Source organism: Taudactylus pleione, unplaced genomic scaffold (assembly GCF_031769625.1).
Source record: "Taudactylus pleione unplaced genomic scaffold, aTauple2 ptg000329l, whole genome shotgun sequence".
Classification (NCBI taxonomy): domain Eukaryota; kingdom Metazoa; phylum Chordata; class Amphibia; order Anura; family Myobatrachidae; genus Taudactylus; species Taudactylus pleione.
Genome location: NW_028284730.1, coordinates 3171361 through 3189231, shown reverse-complemented (window position 1 = coordinate 3189231; position 17871 = coordinate 3171361). Strand labels below are relative to the sequence as shown.

The window sequence follows — 17871 nt, the reverse complement described above, 5'->3', positions numbered from 1 at the left end:
TCCGCCCGGCTGCCGGCAGTGCACTGTGCTGTGTGTGGCCAGCGTGGGAGTTATAGACTCTGGGCACTAAAGTGTGCCCAGAGTCTATAATGTATGCACAAGTCACCGGGAAAATTGCGTGGTGGCCATTTCCCCTGTACTGCACATGCGCAAATGACGGGAAAATGGCCGCCACGGCCATTTTCCAGTCGTTTTACAGCGCCGGACCCCCGCGCCGACGTGGGACTCCGGAGAAGTAAGTAATATTATTGGTGCAGGGTGTGCGGTGCGGGGGACCCCTGGATCCCCCGCACACCCTGCACCCATTATAGATACACCCCTGGTGGCCAGTCTGGGTGACCTGCCCTCTCTTTCGGATGAACCACCCGGCCGTTCCCAGGAGAGTAGGCAAATATACATCAATGCAATGCACACCAGTAAACCAGCTCAGGATTACAAAGCATAAATGCAAACATTGCAGTAAAACCACAGAGGAGTGACAAATACAAGGAAAGAGCAAATCTCTGTAGCGGTAGCTGGATTCAGCAGCCAGTGGTCAGTTGCTGCTCTCAGTGATACTGTACCCATTATATGGGGTCAATCCAATTAGTCGGGAAGGGTGCGAGTTGCCATACCATGGCATTACATCACTGGCAACAGCACCTCATCTCACAGCCCTTGCGGCTTGCTCCAGGCCCGAATTTGTTAATTCTTGCTCTCAGCCCTATGGGGCTGCGAGCAGTTTGTGCGATTTTCGGCTTCTGTAAAGTGTAACTGCTGCTATGCTGACTCGTGATGGACTTGCAGCTAATTGGATTTGCGCAATCAGATAGTGTCAGAGTTGCTGGGGGAGGGTGAAGGGGGGACCAAGGAGCACTGGGGGTAAGGATAGTGTAAAAGAAAGGAAACATCTCTGGGAGATCTGAAAATGGCTGTGCACCGACGCTTCCCATCCAACCTGATGGAGATTGAGAGGTGCTGCAAAGAGGAATGGGCGAAACCTCCAAAGATAGTTGTGCCAAGCTTTTGGCATCATATTCAAAAATACTTGAGGCTGTAATTGCTGCCAAAGGTGCATCAACTAAGTATTGAGCAAAGATTGTGAATACTTATGTATTGTACATGTGTTTGTTTTTTAAATAAAATTTGCAAAAATCTAAAAAAAAAAAACTTTTACACGTTGTCATTATGGGGTATTGTGTGTAGAATTTTGAGGACGAAAATTTATTTATTCCATTTTGGAATAAGGCTGTAACGTAACAAAATGTGGAAAAAGTGAAGCGATGTGAGTACTTTCTGGATGCACTGTACATCAAGCTCCGTAATGCAAAACTTACCCGAGCTTGTGCCCGATAGGCAAAGCCTTCTATAGAGGACATTGCCTATGGAAGGATATGGGCTTTTTACTGCAGAAATCTCATTGGATCTCTCTCCTTCCCTTTCTCGACTTGCGCTAGTGCTGGCCGACAACCGTGCATGCACAATAAAGGTACCTATGAACGCGGAAGTCCTCTTCTCGCAAGGGACAACTCTTATCGGAAGAGCTGTCCCAGGTGGAAGTAATCATGCTTACTGGCAGTAATAAATGCTGGCGTGCCAGTGGTTCAATGAACAGAGAAGTGAGGCCCCCCATTTATCAATGAAGCATAACCCCTTTAGCGCTCGCTAAAGGGGTTATGTCATCATTTCTGGATTTAACAAACAGCGGTAATCAAAGATTATCGCTGTTTGTCACAGCATCGCTCTCGCCATCTTTAGATGGCGAGAGTGATGCGGTCCCCATTGCTGGCAATGGGGACCTGGCGCTGTCTTTCAGGCACTGCTGGACAGTGGCGTAACTAGGGTATTTGGAGCCCAGGGCAAGATGAAAAATGGAGCCCCTCCCTATATGCGCGTGTCGAAAGCAGGTGCGCCAAAAAGTGGGCGTGGTCACATGCCACAAGGTATGTGGCCACTGAAAAATGGGGCATGTCAACATGACACACACACACCCCTTTCTCTTCACTCTAGGAACATTCCTTTCCATTCCATATGCACCTTAATGCCCCCAGTAGTAGTGCCCCTCTTGCAATGCCCACTGTAGTAGTGCCCCTTATGCCATGTCCCCAGTAGCACCCCCAGTAGTGCACCCTTATACAGTGCCCCGAGTAGTGCCCTTTATACAGTGACTCCAGTAGTGCACCCTTATGTAGTGGCCCCAGAAGTGCACCTTTATATTATGCCCCACGATGCAGTGCTCCCAGTAGTGGTCCCTCTTATGCAGGCCCCCAGTAGTGCCCCTTATACAGTGCCCCCAGTAGTGGTCCCGCTTTTTGCAGGCCCCCAGCAGTGCCCATTATACAGTACCCCCAGTATGCAATGCCCCCAGTAGTGGTTCCCCTTATACAGTGCCCCCAGTAGTGATCCCAACCATGCAGTGCCAGTGCTCCTAGTAGTGATCCCCCATATTCAGTGCCCGGAGTAGTGATACGGAGTCCCCTATACAGTGCCCCAGCCAGTAGTGCCTCTTAACACACACACAAAGACATACATACACAAAACACTTACCTGAATCCCCGCTCATGCTGCGCCCGCCGCTGTCTGCTCCTCCGTCCTCCTGCTCGGTCCCGCTCGGTACTATGGGAGAGACGTCATGACGTATCTCCCATCACCCACTGCAGGAGCTGGAAGGCGGATCTCATGAGTGAGCACCAGCCCGGCAGTGGGTGCAGCAATCCATGAGAGTCTGTCTGACTCTCATTGGCTGCTGAAACACACACACCGCCGGGTATTACGAGTGTACTGCCCAGCACTGGTGGCGATGTGTGTGTGTTACGATGTAGTGCGGACTGCACTCATTGCGGTCCGCACTACACTGACTGTACCAGCGGACCTGGACTGTGGCCATTGGCACACCCCGCCTGCTCCGCCGGTCTCACGGCGCCCAGGGCACGAGCCCCTGCCTACCTGCCCTAGTTACGCCACTGCTGCTGGTTCTCCGTGTCATACACAGACGGACTGTTGCGCATCCACATTCCACAAGAGCCCGTCGCTGGCAGAGTTAGATTGCCAGCAGCCCTGCAGAGAACCTTGCAGACGAGGAGGACTTCGCTGGACCTCGCCGGAGCGGTAAGTATTGGTAAATACCAGTGGATTTTTTTGTTTGTATCACAGTGATACTAAACGAAAAATTGTGCTGGTTTACCTTCATTGATAAATGGGGGCCTGTATTTGTAGAGCAGGCACAGCCTCACAATGAGTCACTTCCATGAGGCAGCGCTGATGCTGATCTGCACGGGTCAGATGAGCATGTGATGGGCTCCTCCAATCAGAGCTCAGCACATGCTCCTCTGACCCCTCTGCAGAGTCTCATGGCAGTTACTCAGTAGATCACTGCAGTGTGCCACAATCTTCTACCTGTAGGCGGACCCATATAGGATTTACTAATCCCGAAATCCCAGGATTGCTGCCTTCAATCCCGGGATTAAAATCCCAGACTTTTTGAGGCTAGATCCCTGGATCTCGAGGATTGGGATCCCGGTATTGGCTTCCCTAATTGTGTGCATGGAAATAAATGTGTATATTCGTCTGTATGCAGAGTTATACACATCTTTGAAACTGGACCGTGCCTGTTTGCACGCTTGGTTTGATATCCATCATCATCATCAGTGTGCACCTAGTGCAAAAACAGTTTTACATTTCTGGGCCAATTCTGCATAGCCCACAGAGCTTACATGAGAATGCACCATTACAGCTTAGTTATACCCCTTTAGATGTACATGCAGATGCAACTGAATTGCTGTGAGACTGCATCACATGTACTTTTGTACTCTTAATTGCAGAGCATATGCAGTGTGCAAATGGGTGTAAATTCAGCTATACATCAGTAATGCTGACCTTTCTACCAAAGCTAAATGACATCACAATGGCTGTTTAGAGTGTAACAAGTCACATGGTCAGCCATTGCTATCTATTTATATATAATGCATTTATAATCTATCTATCTTTCTGTCTGTCATGTAGGTTAAAAAAAACAAGCTGAAATTACAAGCTCAATAGACACATTAACTGATGCAGTTGATAACTATCAGTTTTATAGAAAGTCACATGATCAGCCTATTAAGGTTATAAATCACATCCGACCTGCATTTCACCAATGCTATCTATCTATCTATCTATCTATCTTTTAAGTTACAATAAGCTTACATTACACAGTAGGTAGACATATTAACATATACAAATGATAAATAACAGTTCTATAGCAAGTCACATGATCAGACTTTGTGGTTGTAAATCACATCCTACCTGCATTTCACTAATGTCTGTCTATATATCTATCTAACATTATTTTCATATATAACATGTAAATTAAATTAAGCATACCTTACATTGTGACATGTCATATCAGCAGATACCATGATAACTGACAGTTCACTACAAAACAGTGACCTTTCCACCAAAGCTAAGTGACATCACAAAGGCTGTTTATAATGTAATCAAGTCACATGGTCGGCATACTGAGGTGAAAAATCACACCTTGCATTATTCATATAACATTTAGTTTACAGTAAGCATAACTTACATTGTAATATGTCATCAGCAGATACCATGATAACTGACAGTTCTCTACAAAACAGTGACCTTTCTACCAAAGCTGAGTGACATCACAAAGGCTGTTTATAGTGTAATCAAGTCTCTTGGTCAGCATACTGAGGTGAAAAATCACATCTTGCATGCATTTTGTTATTGCTATCTATTTATCTATCATTTAGATTAAAAAAGGCTTAAGGGGGATATCCACTTAGCGATTTATCCAAGCGATTGCACGATAACGACATCGTTATCGTGCAATCGCTTGCAAATCGCGCATGCATCGGGCATGTTTTGGTCGGAAGCGACCAGTGATGCGCGTGCCCGCTGGTCGCTTCCGACATCGCCCGTACATGCTGGTCAATCTGACGATCTCGTCAGGTTCAGCATGTGCAGGGATGAGGGATGTGCCTGGACTGAACGAGTGAACGTTCAGTCTAGGCACATCATTAGATGTACAAACGAGAGCACGACAGCAATGTCGTAATCGTGGTCTCGTTTGTATATCTATAAGTGGATACCCGCCTTTACACTACAAGGTCAGTAGACATATTAATAGATACAGTTGATAACTGACATTTCTATTGCAAGTCACTTGATTAGCCTATTGATGTTATAACTCACATCCGGCCTGCATTTCACCAATGCTATCTATCTATCTATCTATCTATCTATCTATCTATCTATCTATCTATCTTTTAGGTTAAAGTAAGCTTACATTACACAGTCAATAGACATTTTAAGATATACAAATGATAACTAACAGTTCTATAGCAAGTCACATGATCTGCCTTTGAAGTTGTAAATCACATCCTACCTGCATTTCACTAATGTTGTCTATCTATCTATCTATCTATCTATCTATTTGTTAGTTTAAAATAAGCTTACATTACACAGTCATTAGACATATTAACAGATACAATTGCTAACTAACAGTTCTATAGCAAGTTACATGATCAACCTTTGAGGTTCTAATTCACATCCTACCAATGCTATCTTTCTATCATTATATTCATATAACGTTTAGGTTAAAATAAGCATAACTTACATTGGGAGATGTCATATAAGCAGATACAGTTGATAACTGACAGTTCTCTACAAAATGGTGACCTTTCTACCAAAGCTGAGTGACATCACAAAGGCTGTTTATAATGTAATCAAGTCACAAGGTCAGTATACTGAGGTGAAAAATCACACCTTGCATGCATTTTGTAATTGTTATCTATTTATCTACCATTTAGATTAAAATAGGCTTACACTACAAGGTCAGTAGACATATTAATAGATACAGTTGATAACTGACAGTTCTATTGCAAGTCACTTGATTAGCCTATTGAGATTATACATCACATCCGACCTGCATTTCACCAATGCTATCTATCTATCTTTTAGGTTAAAATAAGCTTACATTACGCAGTCAGTAGACATATTAACATATACAATTGATAACTAACTGTTCTATAGCAAGTCACATGATCATCCTTTGAGGTTGTAAATCACATCCTACCTGCATTTCACTAATGTTGTTTATCTATCTATCTATCTATCTATCTATCTATCTATCTATCTATCTATCTATCTATCTGTTAGTTTAAAATTAGCTTACATTACACAGTCAGTAGACATATTAACAGATACAATTGATAACTAACAGTTCTATAGCAAGTTACATGATCAGCCTTTGAGATTATAATTCACATCATCCAATGATATCTATCTGTCATGTTTAGGTTAAAATAAGCATAACTTACATTGGGAGATGTCATATAAGCAGATACAGTTGATAACTGACAGTATACTGCTATCTATCTATCTATCTATCTATCTATCTATCTATCTATCTATCTATCTATCTATCTTTTAGGTTACAATAAGCTTACATTACACAGTCAGTAGACATATTAACAGATGCAATTGATAACTAACAGTTCTATAGCAAGTCACATGATCAGCCTTTGAGGTTGTAAATCACATCCTACCTGCATTTCACTAATGTTGTCTATCCTACTATCTATCTAACATTAATTTCATATATAACATGTAAGTTAAAAAAAATAAGCATAACTTACTTTTGTGACATGTTATATCAGCAAATACAGTTGATAACTGACAGTTCTCTACAAAACAGTGACCTTTCTACCAAAGCTGTGTAACGTCACAAAGGATGTTTATAACGTAAACAAGTCACATGTGAAAGGTCACATCTTGTGTGCATTTTGTCATTGCTATTTATCTACCATTTAGATTAAAATAGGCTTACACTACAAGGTCAGTAGACATATTAACAAATACAGATGATAACTGACAGTTCTATTGCATGTCACATGATTAGCCTATTCTTTTTATAAATCACATCCTAACTGCAGTTTACCATATCTAGCTATCATCTATTATTTAGCTTAAAATAAGCTTACATTACACAGTGAATATAGGCATATTAACATACAGTTAATAACTCACAGTTCTATTGCAGGTCACATGATCAGTCTATTGAGGTTATAAATCACATTTTACTTGCATTTCATCAATGCTATCTATCTATCATTATTATCATATGACATTTATGTTAAAATGAGCATACCTTACAGTGTGACATGTCATATCAGCAGATAGAGTTGATAATTTACAGTTCTCTACAAGATGGGGACCTTTCTACCAAAGTTGAGTGACATCACAAAGGCTGTTTATAATGTAACAATTCACATGTTCAGTATACTGAGATGTAAACTCACCTCCTGCATGCATTTTGCCATTGCTATCTATTTGTAATGTATTTATAATCTATCTATCTATCTATCATATAGGTTAAAATAAGCTTATATTACAAGGTCAGTAGACATATTAACAGATACAGTTGATAACTCAGTTCTATATGAAGTCTTATTATTAAGGTGGGTACACACTTAACAATGTGTGTACCCAGCGATATCGGCAGTGGCGGATACACACTTGCAGATGCCGGCAACGACGGCGGGGTAGGGTTGGGGCTATGCTGCATTGGGCAGCATGGCATCGCTAATGATATCCCCAGATTGTACTGCAAATACAGATGACTGGGGATATCATTAACGACCCATGGGAGTGGGCATAGTTAACGATCTAGTGCGTACAAACTAGACGATAAAACAAAATTGTCGTAACACTGTGTCGTTTAAAAAATCGTCTAGTGTGTATGCACCTTTAGACTATTAAAAGTTATAATTTACATTAAATTATATCCTACCTGCATTTCTCCTTTGCTAAGTATCTATCTATCTATCTATCTATCTATCTATCTATCTATCTATCTATCTATCTATCATTATTTTCATATATAACATTTAGATTAAAATAAGCATATCTTACATTGTAAGGTATCATGTTCAAAGGCATACTGACAATGGGTACAGGGTGTGCGGTGCACACGGGCCTCTAGCTCCAGGGGGGCACACCCTGCAACCATACTTTTTTTTTTTATACTTACCGCTCCAGTTCCACGGAGTAGCGCTACACAAGAAGCCTGGAATATGGCTGTCGTCGCCATTTTCCCAACATTTTGCACATGTGCAGTAGGAAATCCCCGGGAAAATGTCGGTGACCTGCGCATGAGGATGTGGTCTCTGGACACAGACTAGTGCCCGGAGTCTACCGCTACTGTCAGTTCACGGACGGCGGCGGGGGAGAGAGGAGGGAACCCCGGGCGAGGAGTGAACATGGGCCCCCTCCTCTCTTAATACGCCCCTGATTATATTAGCTAATATAGTTGATAACTGACAGTTCTCTACAAAATGGTCAGGGCCAGATTAACAATGGGGTTGAAGAGCTCCAGGCCTCCACATAAAAATAGGCCCATCATTAGCATGATTATGACCAGCTGGTTACACAGTCAACCATAAGTCAGTATTAAAATTGTTTTTCTTGTTCTCTCATAAATTATGCATTTTTCTATCTTTATGTATTTATGGAGACAGTGGGGATGGTAGTGTATGGGGTATACACACCCACATGGCACTGGCAACACCCACACAGCACTGGTTAAAGCTACTCCCCTTCTCAGTATAGGCCTTTGAACATTTTCAGCCCCAGGCCCATGTGGCCAATAATCCAGAGACTTCACTAGGTGCTGTAACTCATGGTGTCACCTCTCCCCCACCACCAAATTTTATTTTTATTTAAAAAAAAAAAAAATCAAATACAGGGGCAAATGCAGGATTTTTTATGGGGCGGGTCCACACACACACACAAATATATACATACACACACACATATATATATATAGATATACACACATACATACATACATACATACTATATACACACACATATGTCACATATATATTACAAACAAACTTACCTTGCAGAAGATCTGATGGGGACAGGAGCTGACAGGCTGGCACCACCATGTAATTAGGCCCCTCCCCTTAATGCAAAATGCGGGTCAAGCGGGAGGGAATGTGGCCAAATGATGCGATTCTAAAGGAATCCCTTCATATTGGCTCCGCCTCCTCCATATTGACCTGCGAATAGCGGCAAATTGCAGTGAGGTGGGGGGGGGGCTTAGGAACATGGTGCTGCCCGACACTCCAGTCTGTCAGAGGGGGTTTTGCGGGCATGAGTGTTTGGCTTTTGGTGTCACCCCCTCGGAGGCTGACAACCGGTGTGGCCCGCACCCCGCTAGTGACACCACTGTCTTAATCCGCCTCCGCATAGTCCCTATATTTGTAAGGGTGCATTCGACAGAGTGAACAGAGCTAGTGGCCAGTTCATTCTGCTGTGTGATGTGATAGGACTGGCAACACTTAAGGCCAAATTCTACTGGTGAATGTGGAACATTTTGCAGCCAAATGGGAAACATGGCAAATTTTTTACCAAATTTTTTTTTTCTTTATTCTGCTCATCTCTACTTTGAACAATCAAACACATCTATTTTTATCTGATAAGACCAACGAAAGTCACATTTTGACGACAACTATAATATATCACGTGGAGGCAGGATAGACAATTTTGGGGAGCTGTGGGATGAGCTTATCCATAGAGACTTCTGTATCAGAAGAATAAGATTGATCAGTGAGAAACAGATGGGAGGTACAGTATATTATTCCTAGTGCGGGAAGATACTTTACAAAGCTCCTACAACCATGTCAGTGTTGACTTAGTATTGATGACAGGCTGTTTATTTAGGAAATGGTGCAGTTCTGTCCATCTGGCTACTTATTATCACAACCCTTACTAAATAGGGGGATGGCAAGAATAGTGTTGTCATAGGTGATGTTTCTCTGTCCTGGTTCATTTTCTTATATAAAAAAAAAAAACCAATGGGACATAAATTATCTAAAATAATAACATATTTTACATGATTTCATATAGGAATTCCATAAAACACAGCTACTGATGTATAGCTACAAACCACACAAAAAGTGACACAAACAAGTCATGGCATGCAGGGTACCTGCTTGTAAACATTTAGGGAGCAAACATCTCTTTGGTTTGGAACCGTGATAGATTTTCTTTCTAATTCTAAACATCAGACCAAAGATGGACAATATAGAAGGATGGATGGAAGTGATTTGGGGCCAAGAGGGACTGTCCATAATAAAGAGAGAACACTTTGCTATGTATCTGGCTACTGCTATGTAGGTCCAAAAACTAAGAATATACCCCCATAAGTGAGACACTGGACAGAACTGCTCTTGGTTGAGATACTTTGAGGTGAGCAGTGGATTCCAGGATAGCAACATGTAGGTCTACATCACACCTTATAGCGAAACGCGTCAATGTAAATCTAATTTTGTGTTTACAGGCTATAAGAGGAGATACTTGGACCATGTCAGGTGGGCTTATGTGCTTAAATCCTCTTGTCTTTCATTTCCAGGGGAGCATTCTCAGTGGTCAGAAGATGCGTGAAGCTTTGCACGGGGCACGAATATGCAGCAAAGATCATAAACACCAAGAAGTTGTCGGCACGAGGTGAGTGACAAAAAAAAGTCACAACCAGGAGGAAGAATTAGCCCTGCATGATAAAAGGGGCTATTATATACATATAGTCAGAGTTGTTGGGAGATCTTTTTGGGTGCAGTAAGACTTGTTGTTCCTCAAAACTAAAACGAGAAGGTGCAAAATGCAGAAATAAGACCTGGTCTACGTGACCTTAGATTCTGTCGAGGGCCATTTTGATATATATAACATTATTCGCAGGTGCAAAATGCAGAAATGAGACCTGGTCTACGTGACCTTAGATTCTGTCGAGGGCCATTTTGATATATATAACATTATTCGCAGGTGCAAAATGCAGAAATGAGACCTGGTCTACGTGACCTTTTCTCTGCCGAGGGCCATTTTGATATATATAACATTATTCGCAGGCTGGTGTAGGCCACGCCCCTCCATGTAACATCACATGGGTGTGGGGCCACAATCGCCGGTGATTACAGCAATGCCTGTCTGAAGGGCTCTCCAGGCGGCACTGCTGCATAGATTCTGGCTGCAGAGTGCCATTCTAGGCAACCTGCTAGCCAGATGAGGCTAGCAGAAAAAAGCTCTGAGGGCCAGACCAAATGATTCTGAGGGCCTTTTACGGCCCCTTGGCCTAAGGGTCCCCCTCCCTGCCTTAGATGCACTGGGAATTTGTGGGGAATAAAAGGTTATGTAGCCCCCAAAGACAGCCATCTTGTCTGGTAAATCCATGCGTTCTCCTGTATGAACGAGAAGCAACTGCGCAAAAGTAAGCAAATGACAAAGGAGCATTTTCAATACAGTTTTACATATATTCGGTTTCTAGAAGACTCTTACTGTAAACTCACATCAATAGTAGTAAAAATGATGTCTTTCATCATTTAGAAAACAAAAAAAGGGGCACTCAACGAATCCTTTCTCCAGGCCTGTACCTCACGCTTTACTTCTCTGATGTCCCATATATAAATGGGATTTCCCTGTTCCGCTGACTTTAATATACATCTGCATACCCCCATGCACCCTGTACTAAGTACATTGCTTTATCTTTCAGCCTGGAGATATAGACATGGATGAAAAGCACAGAAGAAAGGCAGAATGATAAATCAATGCAATTTAGTAGAAGGTGCAGTAGGGAATGTACAAGTCAAAACATTAAGAGCAACTGAAGGTGGAGAAGCCTTTAAAGCCTTTTCAAGACACCATTTTAATGACTTCTATTTTTGGAAACAGAAATCCAATACAAACCAATGACTTAAAATACATTAAATAATTGCAAATTCTCTATGATTATATTTGGGTGCCAAATTCAATTAACATGTTGTTAATCCAGATATGGCTGAAGTGTAGATCCTCAGAAAATTATTTTAGTGATTGAGCTTTATTTGGAACTGTACTTATTAGTAGGTGAACCATACATTTGGAACAGAATAAAAGAACTCTGGTTTTCGGGACCCTCTGTTTAGTTACCTGGTCATTGCACCCACAAAAGCCTGAAACAAAGAGATATCAAGGCGCTTAAATGACACTTGTATATCTGTAGCTGCAGCAGTTTAAAATAAAGGGGAAATTGCAACCCCACACAACACCATATACAAAATAGGAAAAACTGCGGTAATATACAAAAATTAGACAAAAATAGACAAAAATTAATTTATTTATTCATGAAAATTAAAAAAACAAAAAATAAATAGATGTCAACAATTATACATATATGCAGATGAGTGGTGAGTGGTGAATGGAATTAGTGGACCACTAGAATTACCACAAAAGTATCTGAGAATTGTGATAATATCAACAATATTTTGGTATAAAATACATATAAAGAATAACATATATTGACAATAAAAAGCACATAGTACACAATATGTGTATCTATATTAAATAGATTCACTAATATATATAGATGATGCAAATATTGCTATATAAAAAATTATTAAGCAACAACCATTGTGTAACAAGAGTTCAGTAACATCAATTATGCATATTTGTTTCAGCATACACTAGATAATGTGCTGGTGGCACAGTTTTAGAAAGATCGCCATGCAAGGGTTCAATGTTTCTCCCATGGTGGCCCTGTTGTTACTAGAACTGTAGCTGCAAAGTTCTGAAATACAGCAAATTGCAGAATGGTGTATGGATATGTGACATGTATGGGCATGTATGTGTATGGACATGTATGTGTATGGATATTGTGTATGGGCATGGGACGAGTAAGTACAGTCACTTTTGAACATCAATTTATAGCAAAGCCTGTGTATTACTGAAATAATAATATGATATGCTATATATTAAAAAATCTGCCCAGTTCTGTGATCTTTCCTATACAGAAATGAGTCATTATTTGGGGAGTGTGGGTGCTCCTCCATCTTGCATTACTCTGGGTTAGTTCATAAGCCAGAGCTCATTTTACTAGCTCTCAAGATTTGATAATATGAATAATCTGTGTTAAACAAAGCTTAGTGGATTAATTTTCAAATTCAGTGCCAGGGATCGGATGTAACGGCAAGGATACCTGACATGTAATGCTTTGTCACTTGAGCTTTTTTGCCCTATATTACATCTACTTTAGGCAATGTAAGGGTGGATAGCAGTTTGTCATGGGGGCGGGGTGCTGAGTTATTCTCCATTTTTAGAGAGTAGCAGTGATAAGCCAGAGTAAGCCTTCTCCCACTTGTCACTGTAAGTGGAAAGCTGGTATTCATTAGTAGATCTAGCATGAGCCAGGCCAAAGATAGGCCCATCATCATGATGATGACCAGCCGCCCAGCTGGCCACATAGTCAGCCATAAATCCTAATTATTAAAATGATATTACTATTTTCCTCACAAAATTATGCAAATTGTCGAGTTGAATGTATTTAGAGAGACAGCAGGTGCATAGTGATGGCGGGGGTGTACACACCCATGTGGCTCTGGCCACACCCACACAGCACTGGTCATGGCTCCTCCCTTTCTTACAATAAGCCCTCAATCATTTTCAAGCCCAGGTGGCCCTTAATACGGCCCTGGTGACACTGCCATGAGATTAAGGTTTGTGGGTGCTCCTACCAATAAAACTGTCAATAAGATTTTCTGGAGATGTTATTAAAAAGTATAATGTGTAAATACTACCAGCATCGCAAATGTGTTAAACACACTGTAGTGCTTCCAGTTCACACAGAAACCCTAGTTAACATGTGCCACAGTGCCCCCCACGCTAATGATGTAGCTATGTATGGGGGACCCCAGTGCGCACGTAATAGGTTACTAGGAATGGTTTTCTCTCCCAGATGACGAACCTAGTTATCATGAGAGGTCCCGTCAGAACCTGGCTGCTGACTGAATCTACCCCACACAGTCAAATAACGGGCCTGATTCAAACTTGTGTCTAAGTACAGATCTTGTGATTCTTAGCTAATTGCGTGTGCATCAGGGACTGCATCCGTAACTTACAACAACTATGTGCATGCAGACTGGATTTACAGATGAGAGTATACAGAGGACCTGATTCAGACCCATTCGTTAGCTGCGTTGGCACGCTCCGAGCGTATGGAAATTCGGCTAAGTGACATCAAGGCAGGCGCTCGCAGGGAACGTCATAAGCACTCCCACTTTGTGTTGGCGAGCGATCATTTTTGTTTGTAGACGCCCACCAGCCTGTATAAAAACGCCCACTTGCGTACGTCTTCTCCAGGAAGTGCATGAAGCCATCGATCACCATCGGATGCAATCGCAGCGCTTGAGGTTGACTATATCCTGCTGCAAGCACTGTGAGCACTTCAATGTATATTTATATCAAGTGACGTGTCCTATAACGCTGGCTGTTAATTATGCACGCCTCTGAAACGGCGTTTAAACACTCAGGCACGCCTGCATTTACAACTCCACTCCCCTGTTACTACTGCCCTGCCCCTGTTACCACCCACAAACGTCACTCATTCCTCTGGGCTGTCTTTGCAGGGCGAGCGAGCGTATCCCGATCGCTTGTAATAGTTTGCGCACTGCGAACTATACGTATGCGCACATTTGCAAACATCGCCAGCATTGAGCGATCGCTTGCTAGCGAGCAGGTGTGAATCAGGTCCAGAGATCTCTCCGACTACAGATAGATCTCAGGCACCAAGGATACCACTGGTGCAAATGCGTGCCGATGACAATGGTGGCTGCTCTCACCATCGGCCGACTCGGAATACTGACTGAAATCCACATTTATTTCCAAACATCGCTCAATATTAGCACAAGCTATAGCAGAAAACATCTATTAGAGGTGAATTTGCAATCAGCCAATCAGAGATGTTCAGATAATGTGGGCGACTATCATCTTCTTCATCATGGTGTAATTACACCACCTCTCTGGCAGGAGCCCTTTTGTGCGTTTCGCTGTGGGCCTGCACCAGTACACAATTATGTGAACACGTCCTTACTGTATTTGGCCTTTATTAGTCACAAGCAGGTGCAAGTGTCAGATGTGTTTTCTGGGCATGAGAAAACCAATTTGCACATTTTTTGCGCTAAGCAAAGTGGAATAAGTCTGACTTAGAATAAGCCTTTATATTTCAGCAAGCCTTCAAAATGTTACAAAAGTATACAGTTCAAATTCTATCATAAATTGAGTTATGGTGCATGGTGTTATGGTGGTCAGATTTTTCCTTCAGATCTGAACGATAATGATTTAAAAATCGTTCAGTCATTCATATCTGAAGGAAAATCTGACATATCTGACAGTCCTGTCAGATCTGTCAGCTGAACGATTTGAACGATGCGCGTTCCCGATGGTCAGATAACGATATCTGACATCTGATGTGTTTACAGTCAGACTTGGACGATTTCCATTCATTTTAATGCAGTCAAAAATCGTTCAATCGTTCAAATCTTTGGTAAAAATCGTTCAAATCGTTCATCTGACAGATCTGACAAATCTGACCGTGTGTATGCTCCATTAGCAAACAAGATGATAGAAAATATAACGATTTAGCAATTGAGAAAGTTAGAGCCATAAAAACAGGGACCATTCAAAGGTATGAACTGAAAGAGGAACTGATGACAATAACAATAGAATAGCATCAAATAAACATTGGGGAACATGAGATAAGGATATATAGATCTCTCCAGAGATGTGTTTCAGTGGCAAGCTAGTGTCAAGCAGAAGAGAGCTAATCCCAAGCTATGAGCCTGTATCTTTACCATGGAGATGTAATCACAGGAACCAGTATTACTAGAAAGGAAACAATATATTGCAAGTATATATTTTCGGCAACTGCTGATAAGGAAATTATGTTGTAGAATGGGATTATTAATGAGACACATCGGTAAGCAGGGTGATATGTGCTTACAATGTACAATGCTAACTCTAAAGGGAGTTTCCAACATCTGTTGGGTACATATTTTTAAAAGTGTGTAGAATATTGTTTCAGTGACCATACATAGAATGTATCTAATTTACAAAGTCCAAGCTTGGCCTTATTTATAGTTGGATGTAAGTTAATTTATGGAGTTTCTGCACATGGAAACCAAAATGTGTGAGTATCCAGATTTATTAACATATATTTATATAGTTTCAGCACCTTCCGATGCAATTTACAATTTCTAACAAAAACTATTAAAATGAAGTTATTAACAGACAGAAAGGACAGAGACTTGTGAGCTTGTTGCACTTAACCTCATGTATTAAACTCCTATTACCCTATAGTATAGGGTAATAGGAGTTTAATACATGAGGTTAAGTGCAACAAATTGCATATTGGTTCAGCCAGATTGCAAAGGTTAAAAAGTGTTTTGTAAGCTACACGAGTCTGTCACACATTTAGTGGCGTCTCCCTCCCTGCGGTGTCACCTGGCGTGGGGAGGGAGCGTGCCAACGAAAAGGGGCATGGCCTCGTGAACAGGGGGCGGGTCATGTGGCAAGGGGCGGGGCCTCGCAGCCCTAACCCTCGTGGTTTTTACTGGGAAAGGGGGGTGCCAGAGGTGCGGACTGCCTTGTTTGCAGTACCGGCTCCCTCACAGAGTCAGGAGCCGAGTGCTGCACTTCATACTACAGTGCAACACCCTGCTCCTGTCACTGAGGTGGAGTCTGCACCCTTGGTGTCACCCCTCGGTGGGTGACACCCAGGTGCGGCCCACACCCACTTGTGACGCCAATGCACACAACAATGGTGATTTGAGATCAGAGGCTTGTTTGAGTATAGAAATATTACGCATGAAAGGTTTGTTTCAGTTATATAGAGGGGTGGCAATCAGATAGAATAGTTTAGGGAGGTTACGTGGATGGTTCAGGAATTGATAGCTGTCAGAAGAGATTAGATTTAGAGGGAATGGTGGAAGGTTTGGAGGCACGAAGAAAGCCTTATTCAGTGGCAAACGCAGTATTTCTAGAGGGGGGTTTCCAAATGCTTGATTTTAGAGCGAGTGTGGCCAGCCCATGAAGAGGGCAGAATTAGTACTTATCCAGCTATAATATGCGTCATACAAAGTATATTGTGTGTCATATTTCCAGCATATAGAGGACCAGCAATCACAGTAAAAAATTAAATGCGGCAGTAGGGCCATCCTGCCTGAGCTGAATGTTTTATTTCAGATGTGGGCACCATTCCAGAGTATTAGAGCAAGTCCGGGAGCCTGGGGGAGCAGCCGAAGAACCTAGCACTGCCCTGGACATATATGTACATATTGGGCTCTATTTTAGCACATTCCTAACAGTGCTTGTTTTCCAGATCTCCTAGTTGGTGCACAGGTTATTTATTACTGACTGATACATGTTAAAAGATCCACAGGTGGTGCTAATTATTTCATTTGTGATACTGTGAAGAACATGCAGCACTAGTAAAATTCTATTACATTACTATTGCTATTGTGGTCATGGTGTGGGCTGGGGAGGTGGGTTTCCAGGCAGATGGAAACCCTCCCTGCGTTTGCCTATGTTATTGTCTAAGGGAGGGAATTTCACAAAGTAGGTGCAGCCTGAACATAATCCCAGGAATGGGAACAGGCAATGAGTGTAGGTGAGAGACACGGAACTTGTGCAGGAAAGATATTGAGCCAAGTGAAGAGATGTACGTTGGTTTAATTTTGTTGGTGACCTTGTATGTTATTAGAAGTATTTTATAATGGATTTGGTCAAATACAGCCAGTCAATGTAGGGACTGACAGATCAGTGCAACCGTAGAAGCTTTGTGAGGAAAATCAGATTGTAGAGCTGGAAGTCTGGTTAGGGGAAGACCAGTAAGGAGGATATTTCAATAATGAATGCGGAAGATAAAAGGTGCATGAATTAAAGCTTCCGCAGAACCTTGTATGAGATATGTGTGTATTTTGGGAATGTTTCTCCTTATTATTAATATTAGCATGTATTTATGAGACGCCACATATTTCAGCAACGCATCAAAAATACAGAATAAAAAGAAAATAATAATATATA

At 41.9% G+C, this 17871-nt stretch overlaps 1 protein-coding gene across 21 annotated transcripts in view; it reads left to right on the top strand.

Moving 5' to 3' along the window:
• Positions 1 to 17871, top strand: part of CAMK2B (calcium/calmodulin dependent protein kinase II beta) — a 144714-nt gene that overhangs the window by 11945 nt on the left and 114898 nt on the right. For all 21 annotated transcript variants that reach the window (XM_088443308.1, XM_088443317.1, XM_088443315.1 and 18 more), the window contains exon 2: positions 10400 to 10494. In XM_088443308.1, the coding sequence (XP_088299434.1) occupies positions 10400 to 10494 (95 nt within the window). The remainder of the gene's footprint in view (positions 1 to 10399; positions 10495 to 17871) is intronic.